Genomic DNA, 23,237 nt, shown 5'->3' with positions numbered 1-23,237 from the left:
TACACCCCCCCCATGCCAATAACTAAGTTCTTGGTGGGCAGCCAGAGGCCACACAATGCCTCTTTGCACATGTATAGGAATTGCCAACATTTTCAGTGACACTCAAGTTGTGAGGGAGAAGGTATGAAATTTAAAATCAAGTAAGTAAGTACATAATTTTTACAGTGTCATAGTTCCTGTCTTAAATAGTTTGAGACTGTTCTTTAAGCCTTCAGTGGCATAATCCAATGTCATTGTGTACACACACACATACAAAAAAGATACATGTAGTTGTGCAAAGTCTGGACAAATCAGTGATTTGCCATGTCATGGTATCAACCCAGCTACTTACCACCATGCCCCATACATTAAACACAGTGTGACACTTTTAGCTACTCATTTATTTTTTAATAGAAAGCAAGGTAAGTCTGTATTTTTAACATGACACTTGGCTAATTAAAAAAAAAAACCAAACAAAAACCCACAACTAATCTTTTGCACCTTTGTAAGTAAGTGAACTTTTGGCCAAGAAAACACAATTAAAGCAATACCAATCTGATTTAAAGTGTCTCCACAGGCTTAGTGTGAAAGAGCTTTCTTCACAATCATGAATGATCAACTCGCTACATAAATTGCTATTTTTTTTTAACAGCTGAAGTAAATACATTGTTAGAAAAATGACTTCTTAAGATGCAGTACAACTGGACTAATTAATGCACATTATATAACACTTAAAAAAATTCTCTTGACCCAACTGAAACAAAATTACAAAGTGAAAGGCAAGGGTTTGGTGGTGTAGTGAGTAGGTGGGGGGGGGGGGGGGGGGGGGTGTCTGTGTGTGTGCGCGCGCATGGTGTGTCTCTACATGTACGTACCAGTAATATAGATTTAAATATTAAAAAAAGAAAGCAAAGCATAATAAAGGTAAAAAGGACAAAAAGAAAAAAAGTACTGGAGTGTCAGTATTGGTCTCCTGGCTCTGTAACAAACTCTTATCAAAAGGGCAACGTCACTGTATGACAGCTCAAGAAGGACCAGGGTGGAGAACAGCAGCTGCACACACAGTAACTTGCCACATGAATTTGGCTTTACCATGGTATTAGGCAGTTACTCATCATCTGAATAATTTCTCCAGAATGACAAAGACATCATTTACATTAAATTACTTAAACAAAAAAACAGAACAAAACTAACACCCCCCCTTTTACGTAAAACTAGAAGTAGAAATTTGGGACCTACAAACATTTGAGACCAGAGACTGTTGCATCAAAAACCAGACTGGAAAAAAAACCCTCATGAAAAAGAAGTCAGTTAATATACTTGGTAATATAGCAGGTTATGGTTTTGGGTTTTTTTTTTTAACATGCCTCTTGAAGAATGACACCCCCACACCCCAGCTCGTTGTCTGGAATATCACTGAATGACAATCGTTTGTGTAAAGTAGCTCTTTCTAATGTCCAGTTCATTGGAAATAGGATTAATTATAAAGAAAGAGCTAAATAAGCCTTTTTTTAAAAAATAATTTCTAAAATAGGAATGCTCTCCCACAGTGGAGAGCTATCACACCAAATAATCAAACTTAGAAAGAGAGAGAGAGAGACATTAAATACGTTCTGTTCAGAAAGCCCAGAAGAAAAACTATTTTATGTGCCCATAGTAAGTGGATGCCACTTTTTTTAAACTTCTAAAAGAACAAGAATTTAATTAAAAAAAATATGTTACAAAAGGCACTATTAAGCTTGCAAAAGCATTAAGTGCAGTTTTTAGGTTTGTACCAAATCATGAACTTATTGAAGGGTGTACAGTTTGTGTACGAAACAGTCACTCCGCAGTGTGCGACAGCCATCAAACCTATCAAGCTCTGGATTCTTAAATCCAGCCTCTGTAGTGGTGAGACCTACAGGTGGTAAATGGACCAACCACTCTCACACTGCACTGTCCTGCCTACAGTTAGGTTTCTTCAGACATGCACCTCCCGTACGGACGTCCAAGGCAGTTCCCTGCTTTCTACTTACTGTGTGGCACCAGCGAATCCAAATCCATCCCTTTTTACCAGCACAGCCTTGGCAGATTTTAATTTTCTGATCCGATTTACATTGTAACAATAGATAGGTTTTTCTTTGCTGTTCTTTTTTTTTTTTTTTTTAACAACTAGAGCACTATCAACACTGGAGAACTCTGTTTCTGGAAGCCTTCTTTCAAACCATTACAACCATTAAGGTTGATACGGAAAACTGTCTTGAGTTTTGAAAAGCATTCTTCAATCTCAGCAGCGTGCTGTCCAAACAAGTCATTCTAACAGAAGGCTAAAGAATAAAATTATTGACTGCTGTAACAAAAACTCATTACCACATCAAGACTAGAGACATAATAAAAGCTTCGATTCCAATAAAAATATTTTTAGTCCTTATTCCTCTTTCTTTACAGTTGGGAAATAAGGAGCCACATCATGGGTCACTGGCTACCACTCTAATATATTACAAACGAGACCATTAAGGTATCTTGCTGGTAAATTTGCTGAAATTATTGCTGATGTGCTTTTGTGTAATAACTATTAAAATCTGCTAATGTTAAAAGCTTCTGTGGGAAAAAAAAACAGCTAATATTTAGATTTTTTTTTTTTTCAATCTTCAAACTAACATTTAAAGGAATACCAGTAATTTCTATAGTGCCCCTTTACTAAAGCACTCGGTACATCATGGTGTTTTTAACAGCCTCAGAACAAGCAAAGACTCAAGGTTTTCTGTGTAAACACGTGCATACATACACACATATATATATATTATATATAGAGCGTGTGTGTGTATATTCAACTGTCTAGACCAAACTGCTGGCTATAAACACTTACTTCCTGTTTATGCACAGGGTTTCACATTCATACTCAGTAGTGGAAAGCTGTCACTACCCAGGCTTTGTTTTAGGCTTTTCACTTTGAGCATTCCCCCTGCAAGTAGAAGAACATTTTACTTCTTGCCATCAATTTCCTCTCATAAGACTTCTGTTTACTGATGATGTGCTTCCTCCAGACTATCCAAGCAAAAGAAACACAGTTGAGGGCAAACAGGTTCATTACAATAATGACAACTGGTGATAGTAAAATACCACCATTTCTAAGTAAAGGTTCAGCTCCCTGCTTTACTGGCAACAAGGGTTAATTCATAGCTACTGGACAACCGCACTGACTGTCACTAACTTCTTGCATATCACCAGTAACCTATCTCGTATATGGCATAAAGACATATATTCAATTTCTTTTAACATACACTTGTCCTCAATTGAGGAAAAACAAATAGCCAAATACAAACCTCATGTCACTTCAGTAACATTGTAGTTTCTTCCTCCACTCTAACAATGAAAATATATTTGAAGTCCCAGGAAGATGAATCCTATTTTAGCGGGCAGGAGGCTCTGAAAAATAACGCAGTTTTAACAGAGCGTGGTTGACACCAGCTGGACTGTAGCGCCCAGGACTCCCAGGGTCTGGAGAGAACGAGGCGGCATTGCCGTATTTTCCTGGACTTCCTGTTATGGGACTATTTCTTCCTGAATTGGAATACACTGAAGCATTTGGAAGGCCAGCAGCGACGGTTTGGGACTTGAATCTTGCCTTTAGTCCTGGACTCGGCCAACTGAAAGAAACGACCAGTCATTTTGCATTTTATTAAGAAAACTGCAATAAGGAGAGCAAGTACTTTTACTCAGTATCACTTGTAGATCTTAGAAATAACGCACCAGCAGAGAAAAATCATAACTGGTAGGAGACAAGTCTGAGAAGAAACAGTGACAGCACAACGTATTATATGTAGACATGTTGCCTCATCAGTAAGATGTCATTTGCTCCAAAATAGCCATTAAGAAAAGAACCAGGTGCTTGTGAAGCACCTCAGCAATTTTAGTCCAATGCCCCCACTACAAAAAGGCATCAAAATCAAAGCTGACCTGATTTTGGCTAGTGCCGCAGCTATTGCTGTGGCTAAGCATGATTTTCCCTCTCCTTTTTTAAAATAATCTTTGTGTTTGGATGCCCCAGAAATAATACCATTTTTCTATATAGTAAGTGTCAGATTTTTTCTGAAATCAAGTGAGAACTAGTATCTAAAATTTCTTTGAAAGCAGAGCAAAATATTTCCTTTATTAAATTAAAAACCCTTTCCTGTAAAAACCTTTCCTTTTTCTCTAAATTTTATTTTAAGCAAGGCAGAATGACCAAAGGTTGATTCTAGCATCTGGTTTTTTCTTTTATGTGCGAGGCAATTTCTTAAGATAAGCCACTATAGAAAACATGTTATAAGCTAAAGTATCTTATAAGGTTTTAAAAAATAAACAAACAAACAAACAAACCAACCCACACCCACCCCCCAACTACAGAAGACAGGCATTCACACAGCTTATTTAAAACCTTTTGAAAATAATTTTCTTCTGGCTGACCTACTAGTATCTGTATCATTAGGTCTGATTTTTGCAGTCAAAATCCTACATACCTAAACACAAAGTGATCTAGTATGTCACTTCTTTGCTTTTGGCAGAAGCAGCACTGCAAAATTAAGGAGGCTGACAGAGCAAGCCTTGACATTGGCAAATAATTACAGTAGTCGCTTTTACTTATGTGATAGAACAGTGATTACACCTAAAAATCTTATGTTAAATTTTAGCACTTTGGAAGAACACCTTAGACCTTTCAGACAATGGAGTAAGAATGAAAAAAGCCTACCAATTAGCCTATTTCTTCCAAAAAATTAATCGCAAAAATCAGGGGACAAGAGAATTTGACTTCGAAAAGTGAAGTGGTACAAGGACACCGTATCAGCCAGGTATACGAAAATATTTCCCTGTTTCTACTCCACTTCAAATCAGAAAAAAAATCTTAGTGAGCTTCATGTTTTTTCTAAAACTGTACTCGACGGCCCTATTTCAGCGCACTGTTTGAAACAGAGACAGAAGAAAGCTTCTTTCTTTCCCAGTGCTTAGCACTGGGCAGCATCTCTCCTTCCACTTACCATCTGCACTTCTTTCAGCCCTGTCACATGTTGTTTCAGCTCCACAACATTCCTCCTGCTCCAATCTCTGCTAACTTAACACAGTTGCACTTCTCAGCTGCTGGTTCCCAACTCCTACTCTCAAATATTGTGGTCAATAAAGCCAGTCAATTACATTTTTTAAATTCTCACAAGTTCTGACAGAGCTTTAAAGGCTCTGTCTTTAAAACATGTTTTGAAAAATTAATGTTTAATGCCTATATTGAGAACTTCTTAGTGGAAATAGTTCTCATAATAAGTGGAATTTCATGCATTTAAGAAAGCTAGAAGAAACAAGAGAAAAATAGAAGTCAGTAGAAGTCATTCGATGGCTTTCTGTTCCTGCCCCCTTTCCAATCTGTTGTGTGGCACTGGGTCATCTGTTTCTTTTCTGAGAACTTTATCATGACTATATATACATTGTAGGCTGTCTAAGAAAGGGACTTTCTTCAGCGTTCTGACCAATGTCTGTCCCAATGGAAATAAATCTTCATGTTAATACAATTACCAGAAGCAGCCACTTTTATGAAAGCTGTTGCTTTGCATCCCCAAAAGCAACAGCATTCAAAACAAAACGTATAAATGGCATAACATGTATTGAGGCGTGCCACTGAATGCAGTGTGCTTCCATTATTTGTCTAGCAAAACATGACATTCTCTCTAAAAACTTAACACACCACTGTTCACACTAACAATTCCTTTGGACTGGGGTAATAGAGGGTAAAAATAAAAATAGTAATAAAAAGGTGCCTGAAGATACTAAATTCACTTTAACATCACTCTGCACAACCCAAGTACAACATTCTTGCACTGCATTCACAACAGGGATGAATTACCAACTGACATCACAAATACCATTATGACCAATGAAGGATCCAAATCAGCAAACAGACATTTGCCAACTGGAAAACACTTACACTCTCGAGACCTTCATTTTCTGTCCGATTTGTCTGTATAGATATGCTGAAGTTATTTGGAACTGCAATGTAATGGAAGGAATTTGACTGCAGCACCAGTAAACTTTCCTTATCAATAGACACCAGCCAAAAAGGCTTGGTGATTAATTTCAGAAACACACTAATAGTTAATACCGTTGAATATTTAAAACGAGTTTTTGTGAGCAACAAGGCCTGAAATTCTAGTTATTCAAGCTGTTCTGCAGCTGACCAGCTACAAATGTTATTTCAAATCATTTTGCTTGAATTTGCAGAAATACCTTTGCCTGTCAGATGAAGAGTATGACTGCACCGCATGTTTCCATTTGTTAATAATCGGGTATTTCTGTGGATCAATCTCTACTGCTTCTATAGCTGCTAAGACATCACTATCCAGCTTCGAGGGCTGCTCCCTAGAATATAAACAGAACTAGATGAAAAAAGAACTATGTATTTGTTCAGGCAATAAAACATCCCAATTCCAAAACATTTATTTTTGATATAAGCAAACAAATTGCCCATGCAACTCCATAAACATAGCTTCTCTATGAACTTTTTCAAGCAAGCCCACACATAAATGACTGTCCATTATTACACAGTAGTCTCATTAAAAAAAAGTTTCAAAAATTTAATCTGAGGACATCCCAAGAGTGTAGCAAACACTTTGTCAATCTAAGTCAGGCTCATCAGGAAGTCACAAGCCCGTCAGATGAATGGTAAACAGCAAAGTTAACTGAAACTGATTTGGAAACAAAGACTTCTCCTCTTCTTCCTCCCGTTTTAGATACGGTATTCGGGTAATTAGTTGCAAGCGAACTGTATGGCTAACGTACAAGCATCAAAGCGCTTTAAGATGATCATTGAAGGCTGACTGCAACTAGCATTGCTTAGTACCACATCATCTCAACCTTGCTGTCAGTGATATTATAAAATCTTCTTGTTTTGCATACATAAACTAAAGGACAAATAAGTGTTAAAAAGACAATTCTTACCCAAGCAGGAATAAGTTCTTAGAATTGTCATTTGCGGGTGAAGCCTTCAAAAGAAATTTCTGGGAAGAAAGTTCTTGACGTTGTTGTGCCTCATTAGTCTGAATTCCAGATTCCATGGACTGTCTCTCCTTTTCTGATGGTATTTTGTGTTCTGTCCTTAACTTGGTCTCTCCAAATTTACCTGTAACACGTGGCTCAGAAGAACCTGACAGTGAAACTGCACAGCAGGTCTTATCCAGATGGTCCTTGGATATTCTCACCTGACTTGTTCCTTCAGCCAGAATTCTCTCATTTGCAGTTTTCTCAGCGATTTCATTTGATTCTCCTGCAACCTCTTGCTCTTGGAATGACAGGCTTTCGAATTCTGACATTAAATTGGAAACAGGCGATACAAGGCATTCTTCTCCATCATGCAAATGCTTTCTGTCACTAATTATCCTTTCAGTGGACACAGGATTACAAAATCCATTTTTGCTGGAAGAAGCTGCCTTTTCATAGTGCCTGGGGTGACGTGATGTTTCTATAATGTTTACTGTACGCTCCATTGACAAGATATCACACTCAGCATCTCCAATAGCATCAATGCTAGGTTCTTTGGACACAATAGGTTGGCTGATATTCCGTGCTGCATTTTGTCTGTTTTTAATTTCTTCTAAGCTCATGTCATCATCATCCTCATCCAAAAACGCTCCAACAGAAATAGAATTGCAGCATTTTTTACTTTTGCCTGTAAACAATTTTAATAAGAGCAACACATAAAAAGACTTTCAACAGAACGCCAATCAAATAAACTAGGAATAAATACGCAAACTTTATGGCTTATTCTATTTATTGAAGCCCTCTCTAATTTTCTTTATACAGCAGCATGAACTAACCTAACTAAAGTTACAAATGCAAAATGACAACATTAAGGCTGTATTTTTTTTGCAAATAACCTTTTATATCCTAGTCATCTGAGAACAGTATATCCTACGCTCCTCACTTCAATCATTAACCAGCAGCAAAGGATAAAGTCAGGATAAAGCAAAACAGGGCAGGAAAACGTTACTAATATAGAATAGAATAGCTTAAGTTTTCATCTCTTCCAAAGCACAAAGGCTTATGACTGGTCCAATGACTACCCTTCAGGGTCTTCTCGGACCAGGTTTATTCCGGTACCAGAGCCCCTTTGCATCTACAATTGCACAGGAGAGGAGGAAGAAACGCAAAGATTTGGGACTAGCGTGAGCCTTCCATAAACATGTAGCAAGCAGCGGTCCAAGAAGGTATAAAAGCTTTCCTGGGTTTTGTTCAGTGTGTCTTTCACCCCCAACTGTAAAGAACTATTCCTTTTTATAATAAAGTTATTTATTCTGTATCTGTGACTTACAAAATTCTATAAGGCGAATTCCCAAATGCTCCAAGTAAAAATATACTGAAGATAGAGGTTTTCTTACAGGAATTTAGTTTGGGGGCTACAATCAAATGAAGTACTTCATATGAAAGATAACAAACATCTAACGAGGTCTGTTCTAATTCTCCGACGTTCACAGTGTTGTTAGCTACTTTTTCAATACTATAATCAGACTGTTTGGATAACAGATTAATAATAGAAACCACAACAGGTGAATAGTACTTCCCCTGGGCACCAAGCTTTTTCTCTCTCTCTTCTCCCTAGGTACAACCTGTTGTTTGTAGCATTTTCCCTTTTCTTACCAGAAGGATGTGGAGTTTTGTATCTATTGCAGGTTTCATTTTCCCCTGTTTCTTGCTGAGCCTTTTCGCTCATTTCCCGATGACTCAGGTACTCTTCTAATTTTCGCAACCCCTCCTGGGAAGACAGATCAACAAAACAGCCCAGAAATTCCCAGTATTCAACCCACGGGAACCCCAGTTCATGAGCTAACTCCCTGCAATAAATAAAATAAAACGAATCATTTGTGAAGACATAAATATTAGTTTGACAATAACTTTTCTGAACACATTTTATCAGCTATTAATAGGACTACAAATGTGCAACTAGGCAACACAATTCTGCAACAATCAACAGTCTGCAAAAGCAATATACACATCCTTAGCAAACATGGTATCATCTGATTTTTCCCAGAATGTTTTTCAAATTTAATCTACTATTCTTACAGTTAGCACCATAAATATTGCTATTTTTAAGCTGACATCTGATAGAGATGAATCTCCACTGTTGTAGGCATAATTTGAATGCTACTCCATTCAATAGCTTTTTCTATTTGGGAATGGGAGAAGGTAGGAGGAAGTGAGGGGTTATTTTAAAGAAAGAAATCTAATCAGCTTTTAACAAAGTATGTTTTTTCCATATATTGCTGATACAAGGTGTTGTAACAGCAAGGACACATACCATAACACACAGCTTTTATAAAGCAGCACATTTGTATTAGGATCTTTTCATTCTGCTATCTTTTTAACAATCCCTCAATTTTACAGAAAAAGTAGGCTATGCATAATTTTACATCTTCTGACAAATTAGGCAAGTAAATGTTTGAGAAAAGCATTCTATACATACCAATCAATAATAGTTAAAATATCTTTATTTCCAGAGCTAAGAAAGCTAGGTCTCACATTTTTAGCTATTTTGTTTACACAAAAATACAGTAAAAATCCAACTACAATGTATTTCATAAAATATTTCTGCCAGTAGCTTTTGCCCTAAGATATTGTTCAGTAAGTAATAGCTGTACTCTCAGCACAAGTCTTTTGCTTTGAATAGCTCTGTCTATTGCTAATTTTTCACACTGATACTCTTTTAGATACCTTCCAACTCTTTCAACACCTCTCTCCAGATCAGATTTCCTGACATTGTGAAAGAAGCCAGCCCTCTCTCGAGGTGGAGTCTTCCAAAGCCTGCGAAATTCTTCAGCCTTTAAAAAACAGAAATAATTAAAAAAACCCACTCCCCACAATATGAAGCTGAATCACTGCTGGCTAAATGTCTGCCTATAGGTCTAGAAGATATTTAGCTGTTTGCTGTCTACATGTAAACAACTCAAGTTCTGCCACAAGTAGTGCTCAACTCTGGCTATTAAGAATCTCATATTGGATCTAAAGTTACTCCTCCCAGTATTACTGGTTACTTGGATCTCATAACTGCTTATTAAAAGAAAGTAAGCACCATAATGTACAACCATCTTAAAGTCAACTGTACAGATACCAAGTCTGCCTGGTTTTATTTTGAGTGCAGCAGGAAAGAGAAGTATGTCTTATAATTTTGCCATGTCATTATAATTTTATTTAATTACAAATGCTCTTTTGGTCACTGGTTTCTAGGATGCAAAGGTGATATTTTTGTATGTATATACTTAATTCCACAGACTTGCTGCAATTATTAGAACATATCCTTGCTGTCTATTTTGAATTTGAACTCCTAAAGGGAATAAACAAATGGATTTTTGTAAACTCCCAAACTTTATGCCTTTATATGACAAAAATCAGCAATGACGACTAAGAATTACATTCAGACATTAAAAGTATCTGTCAGCAATCAAAATAATGCATTGTTTACACCCCTAGGTAAAATTTTTCAAAGTACAGAATATATTTACATTTCTGTCAGGTGAACAGAAAATTGACCAACGAGCATATTTAGAAGAAAAAAGCAACAAGCATTTTGGTAAAACTCAGTCCTGAAGAATTCAAGCATCAGATGACAGAAAGTCCTCAACTGTATTTATTCACCATTTCTAAAGCTGTCATACTTCCAGCCTGTTCATATTAAACAAATGAGTTAAAGAAATGCCTATTAAGTTCATAATACATTTAACTGGTACCTACGTATTCCTCCTGAAAACTAAAGATTTTGTTTTTCTACTATACAATCAATACTTTTCGAAAAGTATCCCAACACCTACTACTTGATCATCAGTTTTTCCATTTAGAAAAATATATTGTTAATTCAACAAGCAGAGGTGATTAACTGCTTCTAATATCCAGTGTCAGTTTCTAGAAATGAGATAAAGATATAGTTAAGATTTTTTTGAACCAATTCATAGCCACATTGAAATGCTTTGTTTCAGATTAGAAAGTTAGAGCAATTATCTGTAAGAGAACAAAAGGTTTGTCAAAGAGTGGTCTTTGAATAGATTCCAATAGGAAAAAGAAAAGAACAACTTTCTTTTGACTGAACTTCCACTCTTCTTATTTACACCATGTTTCTGTTTTCAGAAATAAAAAATATTTACAAGTTTCTGTGCTTCTCCTTTTCTGTAGAGGAAGATAGATCTCTTCAAGAAAGACAGCACCACAATCTGTATCAGGAGCAAGCTACACCACACAACGAACCGTAGGTGAATCTTCTAATGGTTCTTTATTAATAAAAAGGAAAAAAAAAAGGGCATTAGAGTCATATGAAGTTCTCTCCTTACCTTTGAGGGGCTCATGGGGCCTGCAAAAGCTCTTATCGACAACACTGGATCTTTGGGGCTGCCAGTGTATCTAGATAAAGTTCTTTGGCGGCTATCATCTATCTGATCGGGTGACCACGGCGCACCAATTACAGGAGCTGAGGAATTGTCTTCTGCTCTCAAGAGTGGTACATAGTATCGACCTAAAATAAATAATACAAAGCTTTCTTAAGAAGTTTATGTCACATTAGCCTGCTGCTTCTTCCTAGAATATCAATACACCCATATACTTAACCATCTGACTTTATTTCATTAGTAAAACTACTTGTAATTCAAACTCACTGTTTCAATACTTATTGCCTGCTTACAGATTGTATCGTAGTACAGGCTCCCTTCTCTCTCAAATACAAAAATACCTGCATTGATAGATGTATCCCTTCCCTAAGGGTCTTCAACAAATTTCAAAACCTCCTTTTGCAAATGCCTAAACCCAAACGTGACAAAACGGTGAAAAGTTCTACGTCAAAGAAATTACACAACTGCCTAGCATGACAAATAAATCTCTTGCTCTGTAAAGATCTTTTGTTCGCTTTTAGCTTATACTTTCTGCTTCAGCCTCACTGAATAAAATAACGGCCATGCTTACGTTACAGAGCTAAGAGGATAACCTTGTGATCCATACAGTAAGAGTTCTGACCATGTCATTTGAAAGACAGTAAAGCTTTTTGTTCCTTGCCAGTTTTAGAGTTTCTCTTTGGTTTTCACAGCACTGTACAGTAGCATCATTTATGAACGGGAATGGTACAGAAAGCAAACAGAATGGAAGACAGCAAAGAGCCAAAATACATGCCTGATACAGTATAAAACTCTGAATACAGACCTTTCAAGTACTCTCTTAGTTTTTCTTTTAATTCTGCAGATTTATTCTTGCTTCTTTCACAAACTACCTGTTAATATAATTTTAGTTGTTTGTTAGTAAAGCATAAGACATCCATCTCAAATCAATTGCAATGTGTGTTCTTTTTGAATAGTCACGTTATTGGCCTCTACCCATCTCATCCAGTACTTCTAATTCATAGTAGAACAAACCACTAAAATACATCCAAACCCATAAAATGGATACTGCAAAGAAAAGGCAGTGAATTATAAAACCTAGAACTTTTCCCCAGATACAATCAACATAAAATATTTTTAATGTTATCAAAGATTTATACTCTAATCATGACACTACTATCTTACTACAAGCCTTCTATCTACAGTAGTTAGTAAATGTTTGAACTCGAAAAATATTGATTAGGATAACATTTTTGGTTTTGTTGTGGACATGGAGAGACTTACTTCTGCTGGAGTTTGATCATATTTGTTTCTTGGATTTTTTACAATAGCTGGGTGTGAGGTAAGCACATTAACAACCTCCAAATTCCCAAACTTGCAGGCAAAATGCAATGGAGTATCAAATCCCTGCATTGGGAAAAAGGGAAAATTCACAAGCATTTGAAAACATGATAAAAGTCAATCCCATGTATTTGATTTAGACTGGAAAAAAGTAAATAAATGTCATGACTAATTATCAGGGCTCTTAATAGATCTTTTCCCACCATACTGTAGAATAATGATTATTACAACCCACAAAACTCATTAATAGCTCATTCTGCTGGAAGCGTCCCTTTCTGCTCTCTTTCCTTCTTCCTTACACATCCGTAACACCTTCCAGTTGTGTCCATAATAAGAAGAAACTGGCAAACATCAAAATCTTACCATTTTATCTGGTGTATTAAGGTAAAGGTCAACGATATATTGGATGCGATTCTTCAACATTGTATCATTATCATCTGGATACATAAGCCGCATAAATTCAGGATTTTCCAAAGTGTCCAGTAATAACTGGCAGATACCAGGTTGATTCTCCTTGGCAGCAACATGCATGACATTGTACCTACACCCTTCCTGGGGGGGGGGGGGGGGGGGGGGGGAGACAAACATTAGAATGAACTGAAATCTAACCAGCTTTCTGACGCCCATACACTTCTAATTTAACTGTGAAAAATCAAAGGTTCCTACACTGAGTCTTATATTTAGATTTTTGTTTCTTAATATTTTATTAGAAAAAGATGTTTACAAAACAGTACATAAACATTCAGAACTGCAGTAGATTATATGATATTGTAAAGACGTCTGCATCTTTGCACTCACATTATTCTTACAACATTGTTCTTATACTCAGCTAGAGTCTTTTTTTACATCTAGGGCAAAAACATGGCAAAGAAGATATATTAAGATACACGTAATAAAAGGAGATAGGAAGTTCAGAGTATAAAAAGAGCAGGAAAATGGGTGTGCATATATATATACATATAAAGTTCAGCTTGCTGTAATGTATTACATACAAAATTTCAACAACTTCACAAAGCTGGTCTGATAGCAGTAATTTGTTAAAGTAAGATGGTCAGCCTCTGCTAAATGGTACCTTATACATGGATTTTCGATGTAGAGCACATTTTGAAATTTAATGGTGGTGCCTAGATCAGCAGTGTTGTAGGAACACCTAGTTACAGCCTAGGCACTACCCTGTTCCTTAAAATCATTCTATTTTAAAAAGACTGGAATTACTTGGAGGAGATAAATACTATACGAAGACAAGACTATTCTTTCACTACTGGATAAAACTATTCTTCCCCTAAAGAAACGCATACTCAGTTTCTTTACCCTAGCTCTTCTGGAGCAAAGTGAACTCTCAGTTATGATGGGTGACTTCCGCAAGACAGACAACTGCCACATTTCCCTTGGCTTTCAGCTAGTATCAATAAACACTGAGAAACTTTGCACTGGCGGAAACAAGGTATCTTGCAGGAAGAGTAGGAAAACAACATTCCTTCCAGTTCTGCTTATCAGACCTCAAAGCTAAATCACTAAACCAGAACATGTTTTGGTTTTTTTGTTTTTTTTTTTTTTTACCTGTACAACTGTTGGATTGTCTCCTGATCCAATCAGATAGCGAGGGTTACTCCAAATAAGTTCTGAAAATGTTGCTGTATCTCCTTTCTCGACCGCTTTCCGAAGTTTAGCAGTAAGATCTTGAGTACGTGGACTTTTATAACTGTTGGCTCTCTCTTTATTAGCAGTTTCGGTCTCAGGGGAGCATAAGCCATCTATCAAAACACAAGTAACACGTTTCTAGATACATTCTTTTCAGTGATCACTATTTTCATACCCAGACCACGACAATAAGCTTTTAATCTAAAATATGTATTAACTTTGCATCTTTAATGTACAGGAGTAAAAAAATTGAGGTCAATGACAAGACATTTAAAAATACTAGTAGTTAGTAATAGGGAGGGAAGAGAACATGACTTAAACTTGTAAAACTATTTCAGACTTTAATAGGGACTGGTAAATTTTAAAATTACCAATCTGCTTCCATCCAAACTTAAAGGCAAAATTCAACAAGAAATAAGATTATTTCTGAATATTAAAATTGCTTTTGCAGTTCTATGACCACTGAGTCCCTTGAATCTAGCAACTGGGAACATCGCGAAGTATGATCCGTGTTTACCATTTTATTTCTGAACTTACAAACTTACTTAACAATTAAATACAGGTTTAATACACTGTGCAATTTTATCAGCTTCTTATTAAACCTGAAAATCCTGAAGTCCATAAGTAAAATCAAATCCTACCAAATATAACCATAGACTACTAAGCAACATATCTATGCAGGCCATTACCAACATTTCAGCTTTAGAAGAATAGCAATATTTTTTAGTGTAAAATTCATGTGAACCACAACGACAATTGCTTGTGAAAGTAACCCGTTAACTTTATCATAACACAGACCGTAGAAACCATACATTGAAGGCCAAACCTTATGCTTTAAAAGACAAAAAGCAGTCTTTCTGTAGATTCCTGGGGCTCTATTTTACTTCTGTGGTAGTTCTTTATAAAAGAAATGGCAGGATTCCAACAGCCTCTACTTCTTACTTTAATTCCGTACATAAACTTTGGTGCTCCTTTCTTGGAAAAGCATCAATTACCTTTAAGGATGACTTCTCCAGTGACAGTATCATTTTATACAGAAGTAAAACCAGATTTGAATTAGAAAATGAAAATACGCTTTTTATTGCCTCTTTCTAATTTATTTCACAGAAAAAAAATGTAATTAAATACTGGTTGTCATATCTATTTATACAGTGATTTTACTGGGTGAGTAAGCTCTGGAGCTGTGATGTAACATTTGTTTACAGCTCATCTTAAACACCACCACTCTAAAGGGACTTCAATTTATTAAGATGCTTCACCCTTTGAAATTTTTTCTGTTATTAGTATATTGGTTATGCAGTTGTTGCTTCTTCTCTCATAAAAAATTATCAGACTGTATATTGCACCTACTGTACACAGATGAACACCCTCACCTCGGTTAAATGATCCCATTTTCACTGGAGACAAACATAAAGAGGACTTGCTTGGAGATGGGAAATAATCACAGATTCCTTTAGCAAATTTCTCAGCATCCTCTCTGTTTGAAAAAGCTTTAAAACGGGAACCCTTAATCATCTTAACAGCTTGGAGAGCTTCCTTTTTATCTTCATAAACATGTATTCTCTCTGCAACAAAGTACAATCAAAGCTAAGTTATTTCAATAATCTCAGATTTGTTCCTAGAAACAGATTACAAAATTCTCAGACTATCCTTCCAGCTTTGGTCCCAAACTGTTTCTCTACCAAACATGGCATAAGAATCAAAAGTCCTTTTAAATTTTCTCTCTCGGAAACTGAGTAGAAGAATTTTACACACCACACTCCAGATATTGGTGCATATGAATAGTCAAATACTGTACACATATCACCTGATGTTAGCTGAACATCTTTTTCTAATAGATGGGCTAGCTTCAACAGGCGAGTGTTTCACATCCAGGTTGAAAAGCAGACTCAGAGCTTATTCACCCTGCATTACTTTCCGTGTTCTCTTATTCAGAAAGATCAACTAAGCAAGTGATCCACTGTCACAACTTTAAGACCTGTACACAGAAATTTAGACATTAATCTAATCTTCCTCTTTACTCTCCTTTTGCATTAACGCTAATTTGTTCAAATATCCTTTTTATGAGAAAGAATACTTACCACCGTCTCGGACTAAATGATCCATTATGCACTACTGTAATCCTGCCACTAGGTAATTTAATAATTCCTTATTGCAGTATTCATCAATAAAATGTGAAGAATGACTGATGCTCTAGATAACATTTGGCATTAAGATAGAAAGGCAAATATGAAATCTGTTAGAAGAGATAATTTAAGCTTCAACTGATGATAGTATAAATAGTTTTTTGATTGCTTATTTGTAGGATTACTTTTTATTATTGAGAGAGATTAAAGGCACCAGATGGGTATGAGAGTAGCAGTAGGAAATAATTTTCTTCCTCTGAGCTACACTGAGTAGAGGATCCTCATGTGTATCAACTATTATAGCAGAACACCTGCGATGTCTTATAACTGTGTTTCTATGCCTCAGAAGATCCAATAAATACTATTTACAGAAAAAAAATAATACTTCAAGCAATGCTTAAAATACTAACACAGTGGTGTTCGTATCACCTGCTATATAGAAGAAGGTCTATTTAGACATGATTGTAAAATGCTTATCATTGGAAATAAAGGAGATTAATATTTACCATTCCTTGCCAATATGTCATCATAAACTGGACAAACACCATAGAATAGTGGAGGATCTCTGGACGGTGTCTGAGTACTAACTTGTGAACCAGCACATCCTGCTCCACAGACTGGAGCTGAACAGTTCATGTGCATTACAGTGTCTTCTTCTGGAGGGTTCAGACCTACACAGTACCCAAAGTCTACCTCTTCCGAAACACTTCCATGACCATTGTAATTCACCGCCGTAGTTTTCAAAGCCTTTTGTGCTTCTGCTGGGCTACTACCAGATGGGACATTTCCACCAGCTTCCTCTGATAAAGCAGATCCTTTTCCCTCCAACGCCCCTTGCTGCTCCAATAACGCCTGAGCCAATTTTTTTTCAAAAATAAACCTAGTAGTTGAGGTAATGGGTCCACACTTCAGTCCTGCTCTTACAATTTCTTCTCTAAGTTCATCAGGGGTGAGCTGCTTCAATCGGCATAATATTGCATCCATTGTTATTTCACCTATAGGAAAGGCAAAAAAGGGAGCAGATAAACTAAAGAACACAACCACTTTTCTTTCTGCTATTTAAATGCTGTATTAAACCCAAGGAAAAAAGCATCTCAAGAATTTCTCTGATTCTGAAGAGATTATCACAGTTGCAGAGAAGACAAAATAGTTTTCAACTCATTAAAAACATTTTTTAGCTATCAGACTTATACCAAGAGTTTATTTCCTCTCCTCTCACAACTACTTGGAAGAATATTTACAGCTTACATTTTATTCTTGTTTGTCCTTTTCAGATTTCTTTTGGAGTGAAAATTCAATCCAGAATATTTATGATTAAAATTCATGACAGGCTGAGAAATACTTGATTCCTGCCAAGAAGGCACAATCTGTGTACATAATGGAACAGAAGAACATGATGACTGGTTAGCCCCAGTAACGAGATTCTGGTTAGGCAGCACCTACAGCTAAAAGCACAGTACTATTCCTATTATTTCCTTAAGAATTTCTAGCTGTCAAAAGGATCAAGCATAAGTATGATGCAGCAACCAGGGTAGCCTATCTCTGGCCATGATGCAAGGCTCCAGCCCCCATTTTGAGAGCAAAGAGCCAAAAGACAAGAACAGCTGATCTTTTCAGAGTTCCCTCTCTGACAAAGGGCAGGAGCTGGAAGAATTGCTCCATTTCCAAAGGAAAATCCTTCTCTCCGGTACGATACTACAAGTCCCCCAGCTCACTTCCCTCCACATAATCCACACACTTACAGCTTCTGCACTGGTCAGCGAGAAGATACTAAAACCAACACGATGCCTATACAAATTTCTTGCTGTGAAAAACACAACTGAAGAATATAGGGTTTGGCAGCTCAAACACATGAGAAGCTTTAAAATTATTTAATCAGATACTGGACCTATGTATCTCCACAAAGGCTGTGACTTTTTCTGGCTGTACACTATTCGGAAAGGACAGCTTTAGGATAGAAATGATTAGGGTGTCGTATTCCTTCAGCTTGCTTTCACTCCCTCCTTAAATTGACCCTTCCTTTACCACCTAGCCATTTTATGGGTTATACTGGTTTGCACAGGTGTGTATGGCTTTTTAGTACCAATTCAAGCACATTACTGCTAAGCAAAAGGAAGAATAAGTAAAAAAGTTATTTGAAAGGTTGTTTTTGCATACCAAGACAAGAATCAGAAATTCAGCTAAGACTATTCTTTTATGTAAAGCAAATGTTTTTATGGTGAGGTTTTTTGCCGCCTCTGTAGGATGTGCTACTTTGTTGTTTAAACATTAGGTTTTCAAATCTTTTTTTTTCAACTTTATTTTCAATTGCAGGTTTCATCCTCACTTTATGAAAATTCAGATTACCGGAACACACATTTGCAGCTTTTCCACATGAATTGATTTCTATTTTTTTCATCATGCCATTTTTTGGAATAACACAACTCCTAATCTTACTCCATTAGAGACAAAACAATCTCCCAGGTATGAAGTCAGTATCACCCGTAATTTTAAGTTAAATCTCCTCAAAAACACATCTGTGGACGCACATGGCAGTATGAGAAATGTCCACAACTTCTGAGCTCTCCTGCTTATGAACAGGGTGCACAAGCAGTCCTTAACGTGAGTCAGAACATCCACTCTGATGGGCAAGAACCTTTGTCTGGGAAACTGAGGCTGGAACGGTGAATGGCTGCACCCTAACACAGCAGGGATGCAGTACTCTAAATACTGGATCCTAGTAAGCTAATTATTAATTTTGTCAGAGCATACAAACTCAGAAGTAACTCCAAAATTGCATCTTCATCATAGACTCACAGTATAGTCAAACTCCCTTATTTTTCCACGTGTATGGCCAACAGTAGCATCACAAAATATGCCAAAAAAATAGACAATTTGGCTTTTTAAATTACCCGAGGATTAAGCTGGTAAAGAACCAAACTTTTCATATATTTAAAAACCCCAAATGCACACAGCAGTTTTCGTAACTTTCAGCAATGGTCAATATAGCCAAGTAAAATTTTCACTGGAATCTGACTTGAAAACTATTACATTTCTACTAACAGGAAATACTATGGGAGAAGATGTTAATGCCAAACTTTAGCAAGTTTTCAAGTATTTTTACAACTTGACAGTTACGTGAGTTCAACAGTTGTTTTCTTTGAGGGCCATTTCCTTTGAGAGTCATTTTTTTTTTTCTGAATGTCCGATTTTAAATATCTTGTGGTTAGAGAACATACCTCAGTCCCTGAATATTTCATAAATATTAACTAAAACCTCACTGAAACTACGGGAAACAACAGTATTTCAGCTTAAAAAAAACCCCACAAACTGTGGCAAAGCCACAGTTGATGCTGCTGAGCCATCTCCCCGAAGTATTCTAGTTCCGTTATTATACCTGAACCTCCAAGCAACCTCATGGTTACGATTATCTGACTTGCCCACAAGACTGCAAAGACAGATGTGAAAGATCTTCTGACTTATTTTTGGTTCTTAATCCTGTATTTTTTAGAAATTAATTTCATGCCATTAAGTTTTAATCAAGGGATAAAACACGGCCCTGAAGTCAACTATAAGAATATCAAAACTTGCTATTCTAAGGATTTTCTTTTTGAGATTGCATAACTGAAAAAACACAATAAAGATGAAAACTCAGAGGTAAGAAAGTTTATTGCAGAAACAACTCAAGGAAAACACTTTAAAAGAGCCAACATAATATAACGCCTCAAAGAACTAACTCAGGAAATGCTCCTATTTTTAGGCTTCAGAACCAGCACAATCATTCTGCAGAAAAGCAGACCCTTACATAGGTGTAATTCATGTATGTGGAGTATGCAGGCACACACAAAATCTTTCTTCTTGGCTTGTGGTTAAGTAAAAAATGTTATGAAGAAGTGATTTCTCTGGTATCTTATGTTTTGAGAGAACTTGATGTCTAAAATTTTATTCCTCATCTATGTCAGAAAAAGTATTTCTTTCATCTGTCCATTACAACTCAGGCACAACTAAATTGGAGTGAAATGATAAAGCAGACCAACAGTGAAGAAATCAATCTTTGGTGTAAGATCTACTGTTAGTACAAAGAGTTTTCTACAATAAGCTTGCTGTGGAAACAGGAAAAACATTGTTGGAATGACAACACAGAACTTTAATTAAATACGTTTGTATTCTGACAGTAAGCTTTCAGCTAAGATGCATAAGCATTTATTAATTTTCAATGGCATCACCTATTTTGATCTGTCCAAAACAAAAGGTGTGACTCACAAACCTGAGAAATAGCAATTGCCTAAGATAATCCTTCGATCATTTGCTACATGCAGGTGCAAAAGGTGATTATTTGAACCTTAAAATGCATTTTATGTAACTTCAAATGATCTAGAGTACAACCAGCACTGACGCAGCTACCTCTTCTAGTTTAGCACACAAGAGCTTTCAACCTACCTTTAGCGGCTTTACAAATATAACTGTTTTAACAACAAATGCATGTTCACGGCTTCTTCCAAATCAACCAGAATCTGGAAGAATGGGTAAGAGATGTATTTTCCCTTGTCTTACTGCATCAGTATGAAACAGCAAAATCTGTTTCCAAAAAAATTAAGCCTAGTACCAAGTGAGAATGAATGAATGACTTTTAAGGATGGCAATATTATTTTATTCCACTACTCGTTAAATCACACAATGACTTGGGTTGGAAGGGACCTTAAAGATCATCTAGTTCCAACCCCCCTGCCATGGGCAGGGACACCTTCCACTAGACCAGGTTGCTCAAAGCCCCATCCAACCTGGCCTTGAACACTGCCAGGGATGGGGCACCCACAACCTCCCTGGGCAACCTGTTCCAGTGTCTCACCACCCTCACGGTGAAGAACTTCTTCCTAATATCTAATCTAAATCTACCATCTTTCAGTTTAAACATTACCCCTTGTCCTGTCCCTACACTCCCTTTTAAAGGCTCCCTCCCCATCTCTCCTGCAGGCCCCCTTTAAGTACTGGCAGGCTGCTATAAGGTCTCCCTGGAGCCTTCTCTTCTCCAGGCCCAACAACCCCAACTCTCTCAGCCTGTCCTCATAGGGGAGGTGCTCCAGCCCCCTCGATCATCTTTGTGGCCCTCCTCTGGACCTGCTCCAAGAGGTCCGTGTCCTTCTTATTTTGGGGCCCAGCGCCGACCACAGTACTCCAGGTGGGGTCTCACCAGAGCAGAGTAGAGGGGGAGAATCACCTCCCTTGACCTGCCAGCCACGCTTCTTTTGATGCGGCCCAGGATGCAATTGGCTTTCTGGGCTGTGAGTGCACATTGCTGGCTCATAGTCAGTTTTTCACCCACTAATACCCCTCCAGTCCTTCTCCTCAGGGCTGCTCTCAATCCACTCATCGCCCAGCCTGTATTTGTGCTTGGGATTGCCCCGACCCACGAGCAGGACCTTGCACTGGGCCTTGCTGAACGTCATGAGGTTCACACGGGCCCACCTCTCAAACCTGTCAAGGTCCCTCTGGATGGCATCCCTTCCCTCCAGCGTGTCGACCACACCACGTAGCGTGGTGTCATCGGCAAATCTGCTGAGTAAATCTATCTTTCAGTAAACGAGCAATGTAAGAAAACAGACTTTTTTTTTTTGAGGCAGGAATTAAATGAGACATACCCCATCTTCAGCTATATTTTGACTGCTAGGATTTGCACATGCCAAAATAATTGTGGCTACGGAATCGGGTATTTATACTGCCTGTTGCCAAATTAGCCAACAGCTACGAACTACGTGGCAGAAACAGAACTTCAAAACAAACCTGGAATAAGCCACGGGAAAGCCACGACCAGAAGAAGGGGGGGGGGGGGGGGGGAGGGGAAAGGCCGACTTCTCGGGAAGGAGGAACGAACGTGTATTTCCAGAGCTAGCAAGGGAAGGCAGGCTCGGCGTGGGAGAGGACCGAGGGAGCAGGAGCAGGGACGCCTGAGAAGGGCGGCGCAGGCAGCGGCCGCCCCCGCCGCCCTAAGCGGGGTGGGGGCGTGCGGCGGGAGCGGAGGGCAGCGCCGGGACCCCCCCCCCCCCCCCGTGAGGAAGAGGGAACGGGGCCGCGGCGGGGCCCCCGAGCTCCGCCCGCGGGAGAGAACTCCGGGGGCCGGGCAGGGCGAGAGGCCGATCGTCCGCGGGCCTCCCCGGGCGGAGCCCGCCGCCCCGCCGGCTCTTCTCCCGCAGAGCGAGAGGCAGCGCCGCCACCCCCCGCCGACCTCCCCCGCGTCTCTCACCTGGGCGGCTCCCGCTGCAGCGCCGGCTCCCCGCAGAGAGCGGCGCCGGCGAGGAGAGGGGCGCCGGCGAGGAGATGGCCGCCGCCGCCGCCGCCGCCCCGCGGCCGCCCGGCCTCCTCTCCAGCAGCCGCAGCAGCCAGCCCACGGCGCCGATGACCGCGCAGGCGGCCAAGAGCTCCCAGCCCGGCCAGCGGCCCCAGCCGGCTCCCCACAGGGAGCCCCAGCCCCCGGCGGCCCCGACCCACCGCTCCATGCCCCGGGCCCGCGTCCCGCCCGCCGCCCAGCCGACGCTCCCCACACGCCCTTCGGGGACGGTACCTCAGCGGCCTCCCGGCTTCCGTCTCTCCTCCTCTTCCTCCTCCCCCCCGGCCCGCCCCGCCCCGCCCGGCGCCGGGCCTGCCCGCCCCGCTGCCTGACGGAAAAACACGGCAACGCCGCCGCCCCGCTGCCTGACGGGACGGCTGAGCCGCCCCACCCCGCTCTCGCTCTCCCCCGGCCGGCGGTCCCCGGTGCCTGACGGGAAGGCGGCGCCTCTGCCGGAGGGCGATGGCGGGGCAGGGGTGAGGGGGCAGCCCCCCCCCG

General features: G+C 39.1%; 1 protein-coding gene across 2 annotated transcripts; it reads right to left on the bottom strand.

The window, feature by feature from the left end:
* Nucleotides 1–2,092: 2,092 nt before the first annotated feature.
* ANKLE2 (ankyrin repeat and LEM domain containing 2) lies at nucleotides 2,093–23,021 on the bottom strand. 2 transcript variants are annotated; one of them, XM_069794986.1, is made up of 13 exons: nucleotides 22,974–23,021; nucleotides 16,942–17,430; nucleotides 15,683–15,874; nucleotides 14,229–14,422; nucleotides 13,032–13,220; nucleotides 12,612–12,734; nucleotides 12,154–12,220; nucleotides 11,295–11,476; nucleotides 9,688–9,794; nucleotides 8,617–8,810; nucleotides 6,922–7,648; nucleotides 6,211–6,342; nucleotides 2,093–3,608 (listed from the first exon to the last, which is right to left on the bottom strand). In XM_069794986.1, exons 2-13 carry the CDS (start codon nucleotides 17,417–17,419, stop codon nucleotides 3,371–3,373), a joined length of 2,823 nt encoding a protein of 940 aa, XP_069651087.1. In that variant the 5' UTR covers nucleotides 17,420–17,430; nucleotides 22,974–23,021; the 3' UTR covers nucleotides 2,093–3,370. The 2 variants fall into 2 exon arrangements, with proteins under 2 accessions (XP_069651087.1, XP_069651088.1); XM_069794987.1 differs by lacking the exon at nucleotides 22,974–23,021 and adding an exon at nucleotides 22,656–22,923.
* Nucleotides 23,022–23,237: the final 216 nt, after the last annotated feature.

The sequence above is a fragment of the Haliaeetus albicilla genome, chromosome 10, assembly GCF_947461875.1.
Source record: "Haliaeetus albicilla chromosome 10, bHalAlb1.1, whole genome shotgun sequence".
NCBI lineage: Eukaryota > Metazoa > Chordata > Aves > Accipitriformes > Accipitridae > Haliaeetus > Haliaeetus albicilla.
The sequence above is the reverse complement of the archived record's forward strand: the minus strand, read 5'-3'. Positions and strand labels throughout refer to the sequence as shown.

Coding starts and splice junctions, on each gene's coding strand:
- ANKLE2 (XM_069794987.1), bottom strand. CDS start 22,908: ATGGAGCGGTGGGTCGGGGCCGCCGGGGGCTGGGGCTCCCTGTGGGGA. Junction 12,735..13,031: donor TTAATACACCAGATAAAATG/GTAAGATTTTGA, acceptor TTCCCAATGCAG/GGATTTGATACTCCATTGCA. Junction 9,795..11,294: donor GCCCCATGAGCCCCTCAAAG/GTAAGGAGAGAA, acceptor TGTTTTTTAAAG/GCTGAAGAATTTCGCAGGCT.